Genomic DNA, 20,972 nt, shown 5'->3' on the forward strand with positions numbered 1-20,972 from the left:
ATGTTCCCAACTATCCATCAGCCATCTGCATCCACTTCCAAAACCTGGGTAAGTAGGCGAGACTTGCAATGTAGCCTGAATGTCACCAGTTCTGGACTCTGACAGATCCAGGGTGGAACAGAGGGGGAAACAGTACCAGATGGAACATAACAGAACCAAGACACACACACCCCTACCTCCCACCTCTAAAGAATATTTAGCAACTGTACATTTCAACCATTTAACCTTTTAGCCTTAGAGCATCACAATTTCTGTCCTACCACTCTGAGGGGAGAGTTGGACTTGTAAGAGGCAAGATCCCATTTAGGGCTTCACAGGTTAAAACCAATATCTTAAATTTCAATCAAAGTGAACTGATAGCTATGGAAAATCATGGAGCACAGTTGCAATATGATATTTGAGTGAAATGCCAGATATGTGCCTTTACGTTCTGCACCAACTGCAGTTCCCTAAGAATATGAAGGTAGAGTCTCATGTAGAACATTTTATAATAGCTCAGCTTTGACGTGAGAAAGGCATAGATCGCCAATGTGAAGACTGCACCCAAACTAAAATTATGCACATTTATTACCAAAAAAAGATGATACTCTTGACTACTGCTACCACCTGGATAATCAGAATCAGGTAGGAATTCAACAAGATTCACAGGCTGCAAACCTTAAAATGAATGGCAAGCAGCTCTCAACAGACAGGGATTATTTCAAACTTTCAATGTAATCATTATAGCATGGGGCAAACAGCAACAGGGAAATAATTCACTCGTCTGGGCTGAGTTTCAAGTCACTAGCCAACACCCAAATTTCCATTTGAGCCCAGGTAAATCTCACCAGTGGGGTTGGTGGAGACAGAAATATAAATCTGGGTGTTATCAGCATAACAAGACGCCATGTAACATTCTTCAATATACATGTTGTAAACCTCTGGTACCCCTTGCTCAAGGTATGTATACAAGACCACCATGATGGAACAGCACATGAAAACGCCTTTGTTGAAAATAACCATTGTCCAATACTACCCTTTGGTTACTCTCTTAGTTACTAGCCAGCTGAATTCTGTTACAAATCAGGTTAAAGAAAAAACAAATTTCCACTTATTTATTACTAGTGAGGCAAGTTGCTTTAAATCCACTGTATCTGAGGATTATGAAGCAGAGTGGAAAAAGTAACTACAAAATGAAATTTTCTCCACCTCACCTTTGTGCTCCAAAGTGAAATTTGTATATGGCACATCTCATTATCAGATGTGTTCTTTCAAACCTAGTAATACTGCAATAAGAATTTATTATACTATGCCATACATACTGTATTCAGACACAGGTACATACAGCCCATAAACAGTTAACATAATACCATTAGAAGACAATTAAAAAAAAAGATTTTACCACAACAAATAAGGCACTGCTATGTTGACTTAATCTGGGTAGAAAAGCGAGTCCTGAACGAACTTGGTAATCTCTGAATCCTCCGGCCACAGAAAGGGTAGTTAGATTTCTTACATCTTGGGCCTTTAAAATCCAATGATTGTTTACAGCTGTATAAAAATCTTTTAAAAAATTGAAAATAGATTAAAATTCACTTTATACAAAGAAACAGTGGAAATTTTTTCACAGCACTTAGTAAAAACAGTTTTTTCTGAGCTGGGCTGGCAGCCTACCCAGAAATCAAGTTTCCATTCCCATTTTTGAGTCTTGTGTTAGAAAACAAAACTGTACCCAATGCAGGGGTGATCAGACAAGTCAGATGCAACTGTGCTTTTTTACACCAGCTGAGGATGCGCTTCCAAATATTTAGTCTCGTGATCGATAGTGATCAATAAGGAAGGCCAAACGGAAGTATGCATTTGTGATATCAGTCAACAGTAGAGGTAGAAATTAATAGAAAGGCAGCAGTGGCAAAACCAAGGGGATAGGGATCACCCATGCTTAGCTGCCACAAAATACAAACAAAAAGATAGAACACAAAAAATTCTACATATAATATACTAATAAATAATAATAAATAATTATATACACACACACACACTAAAATATACTACTGCACAGTTAGGATTGCCAACTTTCTAATCGCACAAAACCGAACACCCTAGCCCTGCCCCTTCCCCGAGGCCCCGCACCTTCCCCGAGGCCCTGCCCCCCGCTCACTACATTCTCCCTCCCTTGGTAGCTCACTCTTCCCCCACCCTCACTCGCTTTCATTGGGCTGGAGCAGGGAGTTGGGGTGCAGGAGGGGGGTGAGGGCTCTAACTGGGTGTGTGGGCTCTGGGGTGCAGGAGGGGCTCCAGGCTGGGGCAGAGGGGTTCAGGGTGTGGGAGGGGGCTCAGGGCTGGGGCAGGGAGTTCGGGAGGGGGGTTACCTCCAGAGGCTCCCGGTCAGCGGCACAGCGAGGGAGCTAAGGCAGGCTTCCTCCCTGTCCTGGCACCACACTACGCCCCAGAAGTGGCCAGTAGATCGTGCTAGTAGGCATAGGCGGCTCTGCGCGCTGCTCTTGACCGCATGGCACCACCCCCATGGTTCCTGGCCAATGGGAGTGTGGAGCCAGTGCTGGGGCGGGGGCAGGGGTAGCACGCGGAGCCCTGTGGGCACCCTGCCTAGGAGCTGGACCTGCTGGCCACTTCCGGGGTGCAGCGCGGAGCCAGGACAGGTAGGGACTAGCCTGCCTTAGCTCCACAGCACCGCTTTTAACAGTTGACGGTACTGACCAGAGCCGCTAGGGTCCCTTTTCGACTGTAATGTCGATGTAATGTCAATACAGTAATTCTTTTCTCCTTTGGGCTCTGAAAATTTGTACATTATGCTATCTACAAACATTTAATCTCAATTAGGACCAATATTTGTATTTAATATTCTCACTGCCCCATCCAAATACTTTGACTTCACTGAGAGGGCAGGATGAAACTTGACAAATTGCATAAAAAGTAACACAATAACTAGGTATTCAGTCAGAAGAGAACGTGATTTTGAATATCAAGGTTTAACACAAGGAAGCATTCCCTCATGGGGGAAACAGGAAATCACTTTGACCTGTAATTTACAAGGTTCCAAATTACTTCTATTTTCTGTGTAAGATGCTGGAAATTAAGTGTTCCCACCACTACACCAAAGGTCAAGTTAAAAGCTGAAAGACAATATTTTGATATTTATGTGACAAACTGATGTTCTTTTAGTGTCCCAGTTCTGTCATAGGAGAAAGAGTGAAAGATTAGAGCATCTAAGAGCATCTCTCTTTTTCCATAACAATGAGTTTTCAGGCCACAGTAATGCAACAGATTCTCTCTCTCTCTCTCTCACACACACACACACACACACACACTTAAGCATTAAGAAAGAAACATAGTGCCCAATGCAACACTTAACTGAAGTAAACTTACCAGTAAGATATTTGTCTAAAGGCATTACAGGTGCAACATGAGGTGTGGCTTGTGTAATGAGGAGGTTTATAAATTCAGGCTTAAAATTCTTTAGAGTGAGCAATGCTCTTGCAACAAGACCACCCATGGAATGACCTACTATTGCAACACTGCTTGGAGCAAATTCTTGATCCTTCAGAAAAAGAAAACAGTAATCACTCAAAGTTAGAATTTGAGAACATTCATTTAAACAAACAGATGAAACTTAAGGCTTGTCTACACCTACCGGGAGATCGAGGAGCAACAATAGATCCATCGGCAGTTCATTTAGTGGGTCTAGTGAAGACCCGCTAAATGAACCACAGATCGCTCTCCCATCGACTCCTGTACTCTACCGGATCAAGAAGAGTAGGTGGAGTCGACAGGAGAGCGTCTCCCGTTGACACTGCGTAGTGTGGATCCCGCAGTCAGTAGATCTAAGCTACTAAGCTATTCACGTAACTCAAATTGCGAAGCTTAGATCTAATTTCCCCTGTAGTGTAGACAAGGCCTTAGACGTTGATCTATCATTTAGTTAAAAGTTGTGCATTTTTCCTCTTGAATTAATCATGTTGCTCAAAGAAAATAGTCTGGTTTAATAGTTTGACAAGATGTTACTAACTGACCCATATTTTAGATGCTTTGGTCTTCCAGAATCACTAAGTAAACACAGGCTCATCACAAGAAAAAGTTAGAATGCAGGAGGTGCTGTACTTCAAAAACTGTAGTTTATAGCTGACATTATAATGTTTGAGAACCTTAAGGAAGCAGACCAGCAAATAAGCTTTTAGGCTGAGGCATGTTTTCTAAATCTGTATTAAACATTTAAATAAACAGTTCTGGAAACATAAATGAGCCTACTGCATTTCTACTACAAAGAAGTTTACATATTATATGGAAATATTTTATTTAAAAAAATGAGAAAACTATCCAAGGCTTTGGGCACCCTCGCCATGAGAGTAAAGACAAAATCCAAAATTTGTTTACTAAATCAAGACTAAAGCAGGAGTATTTTTCCCTCATCCACATAATCTACACCACACAAATAATAGCCAATATATCTATTACAATTAAGAATTTGCAACCCACAATTTTCCACTGAACAAAAATTCCATCCCAGTTTTTAGTAGAAAAGGAAAAAAAATCTCAAAATACTATTCATGTGCATACCTCACGTCTTACCTTGTACAGCTTAAGAATTACTTTAATGCACTCATGCACAAATCTGGTTTGTCTTTGCAGACTACCACCATATAGTGCAACCAGCTCCTCATTAAAATTGACAGTGAAGAAATTGAAATGGTACTTGAAGTCAATGTCTTCTGCTTTTCTAAGTGCTATAGAGCCAAGAGAACGTACTAGGAAAAGAAATTGCACTAGTTAAATCATAGAAACACCTTTGTTCTAACTGTAGTCAATGCTACCACTCTCAGTTGGATTCTCCAATACAAACAAGTCACTATGTAGCTGGTAAAAACAAACGTTATCTTACTGCCACTGGATATTCAAGTTCTTTAAACCTGACCAGTGTTCACTTGATGCAAGTCATTTGTATGCATCAAAAAGAGCGGAAAGCTTTCCTCTTTTACCAACCTATAAGTTTACTTCCCTTGTTTTCAGACATACATACATACATGAGAAATTAGGATGAAAAATATCAGTTAGTTGATAAGAAATGTAAAAATGAGATAAGCAAGAACATAATTTTTTTTTCAATTTTCCCGAAGAAAGTATTCAAAGAATACTGAAGTTTCATATCAAAAACCTACAAAAGAAAATAGAGAAATCACAACCTGATAAGAAAGAGGAGGGAAAGTTTATAGATAAATTAACTACAAAGAAGTGCCATACTCATTGCAAGATTAAATCAGTTATCCATATAATAAACCTCCATGACCACCGAAAAGAGAGTTTGTTTGGATTATATACAGTTTGCTCAAGAGCATCAGATTGGGCCACAGGCATTCAATCTCCTCCAGATCTGGTTTTCTCCTCCTTACCAATCAACAGCACAGCCTAGCAAGGTGAATATATTAGCCTTATGCTAGATGCACTACCATTGCTAGGGTCTTCCAATTAGTTCTTTGCAGAACATGGGACCTGGGCAGCTTGACTTCCGAACTACATGGAACCATGGAGAAAGCACTTTTCCCTTCATTCCCACCACAAGAGTAGATGTGATTCTCCCACTCCTTTCTTCCCCAAATCTTCAGCCTTGCAGAGATAAAATCCTGCTTTCCCTGTCCAGCTCTGGCTGCTACTGAGCATGGCCTTCTCACTGTAATGCTGCCACTCAGTTACTACTGAGAGAGAGGGAAATAGAGAGGGAACCACAATCAGTAGTGGTTGCAAATATAGCTCTTAGAAACTGCACAGCTGAAAGATACGGGATACACCCCAGGCTGCAAATGACTAGTTTGTGAAGACAGTATAAAGTAGGGCTGTCAATCAATCACGTGAGTTAACTGCAATTAACTCAAAAAAATGAATCGCAATTAAATCACACTGTTAAACCATAGAATAGCAATTGAAATGTATTAAATATTTTTGGATGTTTTTCTACATTTTCAAATACACAATTTCAGTTACATCACAGAACACAAAAGTGTACAGTGTGCACTTTATATTATTTTTGATGACAAATATTTACATTGTAAAAATGATAAACAAAAGAAACAGTATTTTTCAATTCACCTCATACAAGTACTGTTGTGCATTCTCTTTATCATAAAAGTGCAACTTACAAATGTAGATTTTTTTGTTGTTACATAACTGCACTCAAAAACAAAACAATGTAAAACTTTAGAGCCTACAAATCTATTCAGTCCTACTTCTTGTTCAGCCAATCGCTAAGACGAACAAGTTTGTTTACATTTACAGAAGGTAATGCTGCTAGCTTCTTATTTACAATGTCACCTGAAAATGAGAACAGGCGATTGCATGACACTATTGTAGCTGGCGTCGCAAGATTTTTTTTAATCGCTTGAAGCCCTAGTATAAAGACTACAAGGAAGAATGCTTGAGCATGGGGAAAAGTCTCTCTGGGGACAAAATGCAAGTTTCTCCTAGAGAGCAACATTTTGTGAGATCTAGATCCTGCTTTGTCTTTAGTAACCCCTGGAAATATCCTCTCACTGTGCAGATTCAGTTATTGAACAACCTCAATGAGCCCTGTTGAAAAAGCTAAACACCACATATTCAAAGCACTGAACAGATATTAAATAATTCCCACAGCACTCTGGTAAGATTAAATGATTTATGGTCCCTTCTGATCTTAAAATATATTAATCTGACCACCTATATAATACAGGCCATAGAATTTCATCCAGTTACTCCTGTATTGAGCCCAAAAACTTGTGCTTGACTAAGGCATATCTTCCAGAAAAGAATCCAGTCTTGAACTGAAGACTTCAAGAGAGGGAGCTCCACCGCTTTCCTTGGTAGTTTGTTCCAATGGTTAATCTACTTTGCTGTTAACTTTGTACCTTATTTCTAATACAAATTTGTCTGGCTTTAACTTCCAGCCATTAGTCTTTGTTATGCCTCTCCCCCCTAGATAAGAGAGATCTTTAGTACCAGATATTTTCTCCCCATAAAGGTACTTACACACTTTAATCAAGTCTCTTCTTGATCTTTTTGCCTCACGATAAGGCATTTTTGCAGCTATCAAATAACTTTTGTGCCTCTTCTCTATCCCATTTTTCAGTATCCTTTTTTAAAATGGGGACACCAGAACTGGATGCAGTATTCTGTTAGCAGTCTCAGAAACGCCACAGATAGTGGTAAAATCACCTTGCTACTCCTCCCTTTATACATCCAAGGATTGCATTAGCCCTTTTTGTCACAGCATTGCACTGGGAGCTCATGTTTGTCCACTATGACCCCTAAATCTTTTTCAGAGTCTCAGCTTTCCAGGATACAGTTCCTCCATTCTGTAGGTACAACCTGCATTTTTTGTTCCTAGATATATGACCTTCAGTTTGGTTGCAATAACACACATTTTCTTTAAGTGGGCCCAGACTACCAAGTGATCCAGATCACTCTATATGTTTCCCTTTGATTCCTAAATGGTCACTCTCTGTATTGCTGTGATTTCAAAGACACCTAATTAGTTCACAATAGAGTCTGTACTTCTTTAAACATAATTACAAGTGTCCATTTGGCATCTTGTGTGATGATTATTTCAGTAATCTTCTTTGGATACCATTGTTCTCACATGCCTTTAAATATGTTTTCTAAAACTATAAATTATGAAATGTTTTACTATGTCATTTTGACAAAGTATGTATAATTTCAGTCAAAAGAATTAACAAAGCACCTTTGAAGGTTAAAAAAGTCAGCATAAGTTATTCATTGGCTAAATGCATGCAAGGCTTATTTACTCAGCTAAACTAAAACTATTTTGGGGCATATACTAATTGTTTACAAAAGCACAGAGGTTTTTTTAACATCACCATTAGAATGCTGAATAATTCTGTTTCAAAGCACTTTCTTAAAACGAGTAATGATCTATGAAGAATGACTGTCTTCAGAATAACACTCATTATGCTATATTTAATTAGTTAATGGTTGCACAGCACTTTCAAAAACGTAAACAAACAAAGGGGTAACTACAAAGTACTCTCATATCTTCATTTTCCTCTACAAATATACAACTATTACTTCCAATCTCTGAATGGAATGAAGTACAGCAGGAGATAATGAGTTTATACCAAATGTAGAAACAGGCTACATTAAGACTTGGAACAACATGCCAGGGTGGAGCCACTTGCCCCTCAGGTAACTAGCAGCGAATCCAAAACCGCCTTTGTAGATGGGAGGAGGAGTTGAAGCTTATTTTTAAGGTACCTAAACCAAATTTGATACCAAAGACCGCAGAATTCTCCAGTAGCTAGTGAGTTTTACGCCTTCTTCTAATTCAGTTGTGCTTTTATTCAATATGACTGTTCTAAAATATCGTTCAAGTCGAAAATCAATCAGATTTTTGCAGGTCAGCCAGGTTGCCAATAATGGTGTAATACAACAGACCTGGTTTGAGTAACAGACTGTGGATTTTTCCTGCCTACATTAGTGAAATTTAGAGGAATACAGAATGATCCCTGTGGAATGATCCCCAGAGGTGCTGGGTTCCTGAAGCACAAATACCTTTTAGGATGTATCCACAATAGTGAAAATAGAACCCCAAACTCATCACTGGAGCCCACGAGTGGTAGCAACAGTAAAGCTATGATTTAGGGGCATTTTCATCACTGTATGCCTGGGCTGGTCTGAACTTATTTACATAAGAGCTTCCACCAGAGGGCAACAGTAGTGATTTATATAGGTCCTATTTTTGCCAGTACAGAAAGGGTCGCACTGACCCTAGTCTCAAATGAGGATGCTTTCCTACTTTCCTTGGGTAGAGGACAAACAACACTTTGTGGTCAGGTGAAAGAAATGTAATAACGTAATTAAGTTATCTTAATTTAAGAGAACTAACCTCACACAGAACTGTGTAAAAGTTTTTAGTTAAATCATTGGACAGACAATGTACATGTGTCTTAAAAACAGTGATTGATTCAACACAGCATTATTTCAGTTTTAAGTGAAATCAATTTGATTTCAATGGACATACACTGGGGTAAAACTGGTGTAATGCTATGGGGAATCAGTCCCAGAATTAAATCTATAATCTTAATAGATTAAATAATAATACATTCCATTGAGTCAAGTTATTTAAAGCTATGCTATTTCTTTGTTTTACTATATATTTATTTATGAAGTGTTAACAGGTTTACAAATCCTTGCCATGTAAATATCAGAAACAAAAAAATAATCGTAGCTTTTGTTGAGACATTATACAGGAATATAGTCATCAGCTCTCTATTGATTACAGTGTTACCATATTACAGACAGCATACATAAAACACCTTTGATGTGATTTCTAGTTATTTTATTATATTGAGTGAAATGTCTGATTACACATTTTTAAACAGACTACATACGTCTATAAAGAGTTAATATTAAAGAAAAGGACAGGTGTGCTTTTTTTTTTTTGGTCTAAGTATTGAATAAAAGGTACCGGTAATCAAATTCTTAAGTATCTTTTTTGTCCTCTGTGTATTTCGCTGGGTATGTAATTGGTATGGTAATTTTTCCCATAAAACCAACCTCCTGTATTTTTTTATATCATTCCTCTACAGTTGGACTATTTTTCTTTTTGCAATGAGAGGCTATCAGTAGCTGAGCAAATATGTCTATGCCTTTATGGACTTCAAAATCTGTGAAGTCTCATTCCAGGTAAACATCTTCGACAGGGTTCTCTGCTGGTGAATATCAGCATAGCTTCACTGACTTCAACTGAGACACCCCAATTTACACGAGCTGAGAATATGGCCCCTTATCTCCTGGACACTGTACATAAGGAAATTCATTATTTATACTTAAAGTATTAGCAATGAGGCATTTCGATATCATTCCTGTTGCAGCTTTGACCACTAAAAGTGTCTGTCTTAGTAATATTCCAGAGACTTAACTCTTCCTGCCTTTAACCAAAACAGATAACTCTGTTTGTACAATTTTCAAAATTCACTTTACTATAGTCATACCTTGTTTATAACTCCCAGCATTCCCAGGAAGGAAGAGAACTGGAATCCCTGTCAATATCAGATTTTTGTTTTCTTCAGCGTAATTCCCTTCCCCATAGAGATAGAGCTCATAGGCTGGAAAACGTCTGGATATTTTCGTAGGTAGTTTTATTTTCTGTGACAACAAATACATATGGTTAAACGTACAGTATCTGACTAAAATTAATGGAGCTCCTAAGAATTCAAGATACTGGACTCCTAAAATGCAAATGAACAGTAATTACAAAAGAAGCAATTTGCATCATTACAGACAAAAAAAAGAGGATTTAGCCTCAATAATGCTTATGCAAATTTACGAAAGGGAAAAGACTGCTATGGAAATAATTTTTTTTCTTATAATCTATAAGTGAAGGAAATACATAAAGGTTTTCTTTTTTTTCGGAGACTTATTCTTTATGATGTAAGTCCTAAATTGATTAAAATTACAATTAAATTTCTAAAAGTAGTACAGAGAAAAGAGTATTAGCTGGAGAGACCACAGGTTTTTGTGACAAGGATTTCCACAAAGTTGTTTTTCCTTTGAGATGTAGAAATCCGGGTGGATCTTTATTTCGTGTACAGATATTTCTTCCCTTTCACTTTGGTGTAGTTTTATAGTTCTGAAAGATGCTACCTGCAGTTCACTCAGAGCTTGATTTAAAGCTTACTGAAGTCGATGGGAGTTTATTGACGTTCGTGCAATTTGGATTAGGATCTTATTATCCAGCTACTGTTGCCTGTTGTTGGCTTCAGCTTTTGAGATTGGTTATATGTAGCAAAAATAATAAATAAAACTACTGATTTTTTGTTTTATCTTAATAACTTGCTGTAGGTTCTTACAGGAAAATCCATTTAAGTGGTGCATTTTGTACACCGTCAAAATATAAAGAAAGCAATATCTAATACATAAGCTGCAATACATTGCTGTACACACAGTATGACTTTTTGCTTGCTACAATATATGCACTTGCTCTTCTGAAACTAAAACAGCAAACAGAAGCTAATGTATTTCACCCTTCCAGGCAATTGTTAGTCAAGACGGCGAGCTTCTGTATTACAGAAAATGCAATTTAGGAGGTCATCTTGGACTCCTCCTGGGATTCTCCCTCCACATCTCTTCCTCCGTCACAACATTTAAAAAAATCCCTCCTTCCTTTTTCTCCCAATAGTCAAATCAATTGTCTTGATTATTGCAACATCTGCTTTTCTGGTCTTCTGTATATTAACGTTTCCTTCCTCCAGTCTGACCAAAGTAATGCTGCCAAAATCATCCTCCTTACCTGTCATTTTGACCACAACATCCCCTCTATAAGGCTACGTCTACACTACAGCTTATGTTGGCATAATTTGTGTCACTCAGGAGTGCGAATAAATTGGAGTGAACAGCACTATGTTGGCAGGAGAGCTTCTCCCACCGACACAACTTCTGCCACTCATGGGGGCTGGAGTAGTTAAGCTAACAGAAGAGCTCTTTCCTGTCGGCTTAGAGTGGCTACATTAGAGAGCTTACAGTGGTGCAGCTGCACCGCTGTAAACTCTCTAAGGTACGTCTTCACTACCAATGCTAAAGCACTGCCGCCACCTTCTAGAGACTGGTAAATAACCTTCTGGCTGGATTTGGGGAGTTTGCAGTTGCCTACCTTGATGATATGGCCATATTCTCAAATTCATGGGCAGAACACCTGGAACACCTCCAAGCTGTCTTCCAGCGCATAAGGGAGGCAGGATTAACCATTAAGGCCAAAAAATGTCAAATAGGCCTAAACAGGGTAACGTACCTTGAACACCAGGTGGGTCAAGGAACGATCAATCCTCTACAGGCTAAAGTAAATGCTATCCAAAATTGGCTTGTCCCTAAGTCAAAGAAGCAGGCCCAATCCTTCTTGGGCTTGGCTGGGTATACAATTTGTACCACACAACAGCCAAACTGCCACCCAACTGAATGACGTAACCAGGAAAAAACAGCCAAATGCAGTTCAGTGGACTGAGAAGTGTAAGAAAGCCTTTAACCGGCTTAAGGCGGCCCTTACGTCTGACCCTGTACTAAGAGCCCCGGACTTCGACCAACCTTTTATTGTAACCACAGATGTGTCCGAACATGGGGTAGGAGCAGTTTTAATGCAGGAAGGACCAGATCAACAATTCCATCCTGTCGTCTGTCTCAGCAAAAAACCTTCTAAAAGGGAAAGCTACTGGTCAGTCTCAGAAAAAGAATGTTACGCCATTGTGTATGTTCTGGAGAAGCCCATACCAGGCGGCGTATCCACCTGCAAACTTACCATGCTGCACTGAAGTGGCTTCACACAGTCAAAAAGACTAAGAAAAAACTTCTTTGGTGAGCCAACACCATCTGTGATTTGGGGGGCATGTGATAAATGAAGGGGGGGGAAGCTCCCTTATGGACACCCAGCCAGCCAGTAGCTATAAAATCCCTTTTAGTAGCTGTTTTCTAATTGCTCTATCTGTTAAAAAATCTCGCTGCTACGCATAGGTAAAAGGAAGTGAGTGGGCACCTGACCAAAAGAGCCAATGGGAAGGCTAGAACTTTTTAAAATTGAAACAAAGACTCCCCTTCTGTCTGTCTGTCTGTCGTTCTCCGGGGAAAGGTAAACCGGGCTGTAAGAAGTTTTGGGCCAGGTATGAAAAAATCATCAGAATCATATCTAGAAATTACTTATTTACAACCCCAGACATGTAAGTAGATCAGGAAATGTCTAGGTAGACATGATTAGGTTTATCCCTTTTATTTCTTTATGGCTTGTAGACTTCTTTGTGCTAACCCCAGGTGCTTTTGTTTTGCTTGTAACCTTTAAACTGGACCTCAAGAAACTATTTTTGATGCTTAATTATTGTAGTTGCTCTTTTTAAATCTAGCAATAGCCTAAGTTCCCAGATGTATTTTCTTCCTTTTGTTTTTTAATAAAATGTACCTTTTTAAAGAACAGAATTGGATTTTTGTGTCCTAAGAGGTTTGTGCACATGCTGTTTAATTAGCTGGTGGCAACAGCGGATTTCCTTTGTTCTTCTCTCTCAGCTCTTCCCCAGAGGGTGTGTGTGTGTGTGTGAAAGGGCTTGAGGGTACCCCACAGGAAGAAATTCCCAAGTGTGCCTTCCTGGATTCTCAAAGGGGTATTGCACTTGGCTGGTAGCAGCATCTACCTATCCAAGGTCAGAGAAAACATCTTCTGTATTTTCCACAGTATGCATCCAATGAAGTGAGCTGTAGCTCACGAAAGCTTATGCTCAAATAAATTGGTTAGTCTCTAAGGTGCCACAAGCACTCCTTTTCTTTTTGCGAATACAGACTAACACGGCTGTTACTCTGAAACCAGAGAAAAGCTGTAACCTTGGAAGCTTAAAATAAGCCTGGAGTGGCCAGTGTTAATTTTTTAGAATCCTTGCGGGTTCGAAGTGCCAGAGTGGGGAATCAACCTTGACAACCCGTGAGAAGTGAGTAAGGGGAAAGGAGAGAAAAAAACATGTTAACATAACCAGAAAGATACGTATGAGACTTATTGAGTAACTGAAAGAAACGACTGTTGCATTGTCCTTCAACATCCTTCCCTCCTGCTTTTTCAGTCCACTTCTGACATCCCTTCTAACCCGTAACTCATATTAATCAAAAAAACAAATGAAATAGCCCCACCCCGAACTAAGTTTAGACCCCAAACAGGGAGAAACATAGAGACTTCCTGAAGCCTACTAGGGATTTTGCTACTGATTTTAGTAAAAGGCACTCAGATACTTTGATGACTGGTAGCAGTATAAAACTCTAAATAGATAGTTTTAGGACAGAGGTGGGCAAACTATGGCCCACGGACCACATCTGGCCCGGGAGGCTTGCCCCCACAGCCCCTCCCTTGCTGTTCCTCCACCCCCGCAGCCTCAGCGCGCCATGCTGCCGGTGTAGTGTATTAAACTGCTCCACATAGGAACGTGCTTCTGGTAGCAGTCACGGAGAGCAATTTACTACACTACACCAATGCTCTGGACGGCTGGGCAATGCTCTGGGTGGCGCGGCTGTAGCGCCGACAGCCACCAGTGCTCTGTGCTGCGTGGTAAGGAGGCAGGGAGCAGGAGGGGCTGGATAGAGGGCAGGGGAGTTTGGCATGGTGGTTGGGGGGCAGGGGTGTGGATGGGGTCGGAGCATCAGAGGGCGGGGAATGGGGGGGTTGAATGGGGGCAGGCAATCTGGAAGGAGGTGGGGTTGGATGGGCCAGTGGGAGGCAGTCAGGGGCAGGAGTTCTGGGGGCAGTCAGGGGACAAGGAGCGGGGGAGGGGACGGGGGGGTAGATGGTGCAGGGGTCCAGGGGGGCCGCCAGGGAACAGAGGGGGTTGGATGGGGCAGGAGTCCCGGGGGGGCATCAGGGGGCAAGAAGCAAGGGGGGCGGAGGCACAGCTTCCCCTAACCGGCCCTCCATACAATTTCCGAAACCCAATGTGGCCCTCAGGCCAAAAAGTTTGCCAGCCCCTGTTTTAGGACCTTCACATTTTGTCATGTTAAATTTAGGTTGTAAAGTGCCTCAGGCTAGGTACCATGTCATTATTTGTTTTTGTGAGGTGTATAGCATATTTTTGGGTGTTTGAAAATAAGAATGCCAATTAATAGTGAATTTCCCTTTTGTGATGTGGATACTTGCCACTTAAAGTCAGGCTGTTGGATCATATTAAAGAAGTTCTGTATTAAAATCACAAATGAGTTTGATTCCCCATAGTTTAAATTCCAGGGTATTACTAATTAAGAGGTCTCTTGGTTTTTGGTACTGTTTCTCTCCCTCTGTGTGTGAAACTTGCAAGCTGCTAATTGTGTTAGTACATTCTAAGACAGAGTCTGTTCTCAAAGCAATTCACAGAGACTCAAAGCAATACTCTAACAACAGAAACAGCACCCAGAGACTCCCCGCCCTTTTGTTGTATTAACAATTGTGATTAAAATAGAGATAGAGGATGTATGTGGATGGATGCTTGGTGTGGATAATAACTGAATGATCAGGGAGGTGCCAGCCTAAGAATCCAGTGTCCATCGGCTGAAGAAGGCGTCAAGTGGAAATAACCAGAGGACCCCCGGAGGGCAGACTGGAATCCACCCAACAGCCTCAAGAATGGGAGAACCAAAGAACAAGATAACATCTTGGAGCCGTCAGGAATGTGCCATCTGCTGATTGATTCAGCAACAGCATGATGCAGCAATTCCCATAGACTGGCATGGGAAGAAATTCCTATAAAAATAGACTCTAAAAAGTAAGAACTTTGGGGTCTGATTCTGCAAACCAACTTCCAGGAGCATCAGATGAGCATCTGACAAGGCCCTGCTCCCTCCTCATGTCCAGGCCACCTGGCCAGTAGGCTTGGCATGAGCAACTCTAAGGCTGGTAACTATGATAACAACTTTGCAGAACGTGTGTGTGTGTGTGTGTGTGTGTGTGTGTGTGAATAAATATGAGATTGAATGGAATGTTATAGCTATAACTAACTGCTTACTATGATAACAACCTTGCAGAACCTGTGTGTGTGTGTGTGTGTGTATGAATGAATGTGTGAATAAAGATGAGATTGAATGGAATGTTACAGCTGTAACTAACTGCTTACTATGATTCTTTCTGTATTCACAATAAATGTGGTATTTTGCCTTTTTCCCTTTAATAAGATCCTGCTGGTTTTTATTTTATTGGTACAACAAGGCTAGGTAGCTCTGACATATACCAAATTCTTGTGTAACAACTTTGCGTCACTGCCAGCCTTAGCTACATTTAGACGGGCACTTTAAAGATAAATGGCAGATGGATTTTGTTCTGTGCATGTACAGCGCCTGAGAGCTACAGTAATATAAACAATAAATAATACAATACAATACCTAAGCCACCCAGTCTACCTCATTTTCTTTCCCCAAACGTCCCCCTCTCCTCCACAAAACAACAAAAGCCAGATACTTGGAGACATATCATTCTGTGACGTTGTTCCTCTATGACTTCAGGCATATTGCGAGGGAAGTGTGGGGAAGCTTATACTATCACTGCTTGTTGTACCACTGTACTGTAGATTGACACTTCAGTCTGCACCTTTCACCACCACAAAACCTGCTTATAAGACAGATAATGAGAATTTAAGTGCTGACAATCAATGAACAGAACAGTCATGCTGGTGGGTGTTAATTTTAGACAACTTCCAGTCATATAATCAAAACAGAGATTTTGCCAATTACTTGTAAATTGGTAGTACTATGTAGATTGAAGCTGAAGTAGGTTTTAGCTACCGGTAGTTCTGAATACTATATTTATAAAGATCCTAATCACTTACATGATTTTATTTAATGAAGGGATCACTTAAGCAAGTAAGCTTTCTCTTGTGCTTTTCTTTTCTAAAGTGATAGTCCCCAAGTTAGTAGATCCTAAAATTTACTTGCTGCTTTGTTACCTGTTTAGAACATGTGATGCAATATTTTGTTTAAACAAAAATGCTTTTCTCCTCCACAAACAATGCCCCCAGTTTTCATCTCATACCCACCGAACAAATAACTGACCACTTGCTGGAAAAGTGATTTTCACTACAGTTTATATAGGATGCTTAAATATCATTTTATTACAGTGACTTTTTTCTAAAAGTTATTTGTGTTGGGAGACATTTCATTAAAAAAATTAGAAACACTCCATCATTATACACACTGCAACCACTGACAAGTCATTCAGCAGATCAACAACAGGATTTAGGCTAGTCCCTGCCTAAGATAAGTTCATGAAGGATGTGGATAGATAAAACATCCTTGAAGTACAAGACATAAACTATGTCTACACCAGCACTTTTGTCAATATAACTTATGTTGCTCAGAGATGTGAAAAAACACCCTCCCGAGCAACAAATTACACCAACAGAAGTGCCGATGTGGACAGCACTATGTTGGCCGGAGACATTCTCCCACCAGCATAGCTACCACCTCTTATTGGGGGTGGTTTAATTATGTTGACAGAAGAGCTCTCACCTGCTGGCATACGCAGCTACACAGGAGATCTCACAGCCGCGCAGCTGCATTGGTACAGCTGCGCTGCTGTAAGCTCTCTAGTGTAGACATGGCCATAGTTGTTCTGAAGAGGGAATATTTTTACAGAAACACAATACTAGTACAGAACATGTGCGCATACACACCAGCTTTCTCCTCCACAGCATGGCTTCTCCTGTTACTAGATTCTGCAATTAAGTCATAATCCTGTGATTGAAAAATGTTTGTCATCCTAAAGGATAATTTGCAAAGCAAATTCAAAGGAAAACAGCTGTCTTCGTTTGCATCTCACCGCACTCCCATATATTCATGTCATTAAATTAATCCCATTTGATATTAGTCTGTGATCTTCCAGTTTGTGTGCACAGGCAGTTCAGGCATCGCCACATTGATCAGTTTGTATTGGGCTCTCTGGGAAAGTCCTCCTGGGGTTCCAGATCTATTTCAGCGCATTCGGCTGCATGTAGTCTTTCATTCCATAACCTCAGTCATGTTAAAGTTATGTTAAGTTATGTTAAGTTATGTTAAGTTATGTTAAGTTATGTTAAGTTATGTTAAGTTATGTTAAGTTATGTTAAGTTATGTGCATATGTGACTTGATAATGCGTTGGAGGGGTTTTAGTTGGGGGCTGAAGGTGACGGCTAGTGGCGTTCTGTTATTTTCTTTGTTAGGCCTGTCCTGTAGTAGGTGACTTCTGGGAACTCTTCTGGCTCTATCAATCTGTTTCTTCACTTCCGCAGGTGGGTACTGTAGTTGTAAGAATGCCTGATAGAGATCTTGTAGGTGTTTGTCTCTGTCTGAGGGGTTGGAGCAAATGCGGTTGTATCGCAGAGTTTGGCTGTAGACAATGGATCGTGTGGTGTGGTCAGGGTGAAAGCTGGAAGCATGTAAGTAGGAACAGCAGTCAGTAGGTTTCCGGTATAGGGTGCTGTTTATGTGACCATCGTTTATTAGCACTGTAGTGTCCAGGAAGTGGATCTCTTGTGTGGACTGGACCAGGCTGAGGTCTCCCCTCCAACGCATTATCAAGGATCTACAACCTATCCTGAAGGATGACCCAACACTCTCACAAATCTTGGGAGACAGGCCAGTCCTTGCCTACAGATAGCCCCCCAACCTGAAGCAAATACTCACCAGCAACCACATACCACACAACAGAACCACTAACCCAGGAACCTATCCTTGCAACAAAGCCCGTTGCCAACTGTGCCCACATATCTATTCAGGGGACACCATCACAGGGCCTAATAACATCAGCCACACTATCAGAGGCTCGTTCACCTGCACATCTACCAATGTGATATATGCCATCATGTGCCAGCAATGCCCCTCTGCCATGTACACTGGGCAAACTGGACACTCTCTACGTAAAAGAATAAATGGACACAGATCAGATGTCAAGAATTATAACATTCATAAACCAGTCGGACAACACTTCAATCTCTCTGGTCATGCGATTACAGACATGAAAGTTGCGATATTACAACAAAAAAACTTCAAATCCAGACTCCAGCGAGAGACTGTTGAATTGGAATTCATTTGCAAATTGGATACAATTAACTTAGGCTTGAATAGAGACTGGGAGTGGCTAAGTCATTATGCAAGGTAACCTATTTCCCCTTGTTTTCCTACCCCCCCCCCCCCCACGTTCCTGTTAAACCCTGGATTTGTGCTGGAAATGGCCCACCTTGATTATCATACACATTGTAAGGAGAGTGATCACTTTAGATAAGCTATTACCAACAGGACAGTGGGTTTGTTTGGGGGTGGGTGGGGGGGAGGGGGAAGAGAAAACCTGGATTTGTGCTGGAAATGGCCCACCTTGATTATCATACACATTGTAAGGAGAGTGATCACTTTACATAAGCTATTACCAGCAGGAGAGTGGGGTGGGGTGAGAGAAAACCTTTTGTAGTGATAAACACCCATTTTTTCATGATTTGTGTGTATAAAAACAAACATCTTCTGTATTTTCCACAGTATGCATCCGATGAAGTGAGCTCTAGCTCACGAAAGCTTATGCTCAAATAAATTGGTTAGTCTCTAAGGTGCCACAAGTACTCCTTTTCTTTTTGCGAATACAGACTAACACGGCTGTTACTCTGAAAAGAGATTGAAATATCCATGTTAAGATGTTTAAAAGAAAACAGGGTAAGCCAGTACCAGAGGGAGGAACGGAGTCAGAAGGAACTCCAACCTCACCTTTTGTTAAAGAAATTACGCCTTTTAAACAAATCCTTCAAAAATTTGGGCACAGTCCTTGGACTAAACAAGCCCTAGCTGATGTCTGCACTATTTCGGACCTAGAGGACAGACTGGCTCAGTATATCCTCATATACAAAACTTCTAGTGCTGCCAAAAGAGATGCAGCAGCAATTTGGTTGTTGTGGGAGGCATGTAAGGATTCTAGTCTTCATGTAAAGAGGAAAAGGCACAAACAGAAAAGGGAGCAGGCAATTGGAAGGTGCTGGCTACAAATACCCAAAGCCAGCTGAAAATAGTGAAAGAGGCACTCCAGGAATAAAAAAACAGTGAAAAAGTTAACTCTGCAGAGGCTGGAGGGATGCAGGTAAAGGGGGAGAAGGTCCTAAGTAGGGCACCCCCAGGCATAATTACAAAGAGAAAAGAGAATAAAAAAGTTAACTCTGCAGAGGCTGGAGGGAATTAAGCAGCTAAACTTTGTGAAAATGTTAAAAAGGAAAAGTATTAGAGAAAGAGTATTCTTGGTTTCTTTGCAGCCATTCTGAAGGAAAAATGGGCCCTTTTCCAAAGGAATGTCTGTAAATTAGCCAGGCAAAAATAAACTATCTGATTAAAATCATTTGACTGGACAATTTAGTCAAATTTGCTAAAAGAACACAAGAGGGTTCTATTGGAACTTAACTGTCTCAAATGTATAAAGGGAATGTAAGACGTAAAAAAACAGAGCAGTGTGGAAGGAATGTTAAGGAAAAGAAAATGTGTATGTATCTATCTGTGTGTGTGTAAATATGTAAAGTTCTAAGGACCAATTGGTTTTGTTTTTGTTTTAAATAATGCCACTAAAAATCCATTTGACTCTTTAAATTCAAAGTTGCAAAACTGACAGACCTTTTTGCTAGACACAGGTAATTAGTGTTGTTTGGCTTTGGGATTCGGCATTTAACCCTTAAAAGGTAATTCAATGCTTTACAAAATTTAAAATGTTATTAAGTTGTGGCTGCAGCAGGGTAGTCAAAATCAGAAAAAAAAATTCTGGTTTCTTTTTGTTTGTTTGTTTGGTTTTCATTTGGTTTTGTAACAAAATAGCAGATGAGAGCTGTAGAAAAGAAATAATAAGAAATCTAAAAAACACAGTGCCCCTCTGAAGCAACAGCAGGGGTGAGGTGCACAAAACAAAAAGAAGCAATGTTAGAAACACTGAGTCTTAAAATGGCTCTGAGTAATATAAAGGTACTTGAAAACTCTGTAAGCAAAAAAAAAAAAAAAGAAATAGTTAAGTTAAACTATGGAAGGAATGTGCATTTGCCCCAGAACATATGCAAGGTATATTGTAGAAGGGGCAAAAGAAATGCAAACATACCATGCTACTTAATTAAAATGCTATTAGGGCTCCAAAGGGAGTCAGAATAGGTTGGGTTTTCTTTTTCAGATTGCTGTGTGTTTTGGAAGCAGAAGTTAAAAGTAATCAAAACTCTGGTGAAAGTTGATTGTGTCCCTTTTAAGATAGAGTCTCTGAGCTGCTGATCGCTTTAAATCCAAAAGCAGGAAGCGTCTGTGAAAATGCAAATTATCTAAATGATAAAGGAAGAAAAGAACCAGCAGCACAAAGGAGCTGCAGATAAAGGACATACCTAGTCAGCAAACAAATTGTCTAAATAAAAGGCATGGGATAACAAGATAATTTTAATAAATTTAATGATAATAAGTACCCCTGTAACAACGTATAATGTGTATGATTTTTGGGAAAACCCTTTAAGGTTGTATGGTAATGATGCTTCTCAGCTAT

At 40.1% G+C, this 20,972-nt stretch overlaps 1 protein-coding gene across 5 annotated transcripts in view; it reads right to left on the reverse strand.

Moving 5' to 3' along the window:
* Window positions 1–20,972, reverse strand: part of PGAP1 (post-GPI attachment to proteins inositol deacylase 1) — a 66,953-nt gene that overhangs the window by 42,339 nt on the left and 3,642 nt on the right. For 3 of the 5 annotated variants that reach the window (XM_043525217.1, XM_027833978.3, XM_037912265.2), the window contains exons 2-5: window positions 9,972–10,125; window positions 4,555–4,742; window positions 3,367–3,538; window positions 1,382–1,542 (exon numbers count right to left, since the gene is read on the reverse strand). In XM_043525217.1, coding sequence (XP_043381152.1) covers window positions 1,382–1,542; window positions 3,367–3,538; window positions 4,555–4,742; window positions 9,972–10,125 — 675 coding nt within the window. The remainder of the gene's footprint in view (window positions 1–1,381; window positions 1,543–3,366; window positions 3,539–4,554; window positions 4,743–9,971; window positions 10,126–20,972) is intronic. The other 2 variants (XM_027833980.3, XM_043525216.1) reach the window with 1 other exon arrangement.

This window comes from Chelonia mydas, chromosome 11, assembly GCF_015237465.2.
Source record: "Chelonia mydas isolate rCheMyd1 chromosome 11, rCheMyd1.pri.v2, whole genome shotgun sequence".
Lineage (NCBI taxonomy): Eukaryota > Metazoa > Chordata > Testudines > Cheloniidae > Chelonia > Chelonia mydas.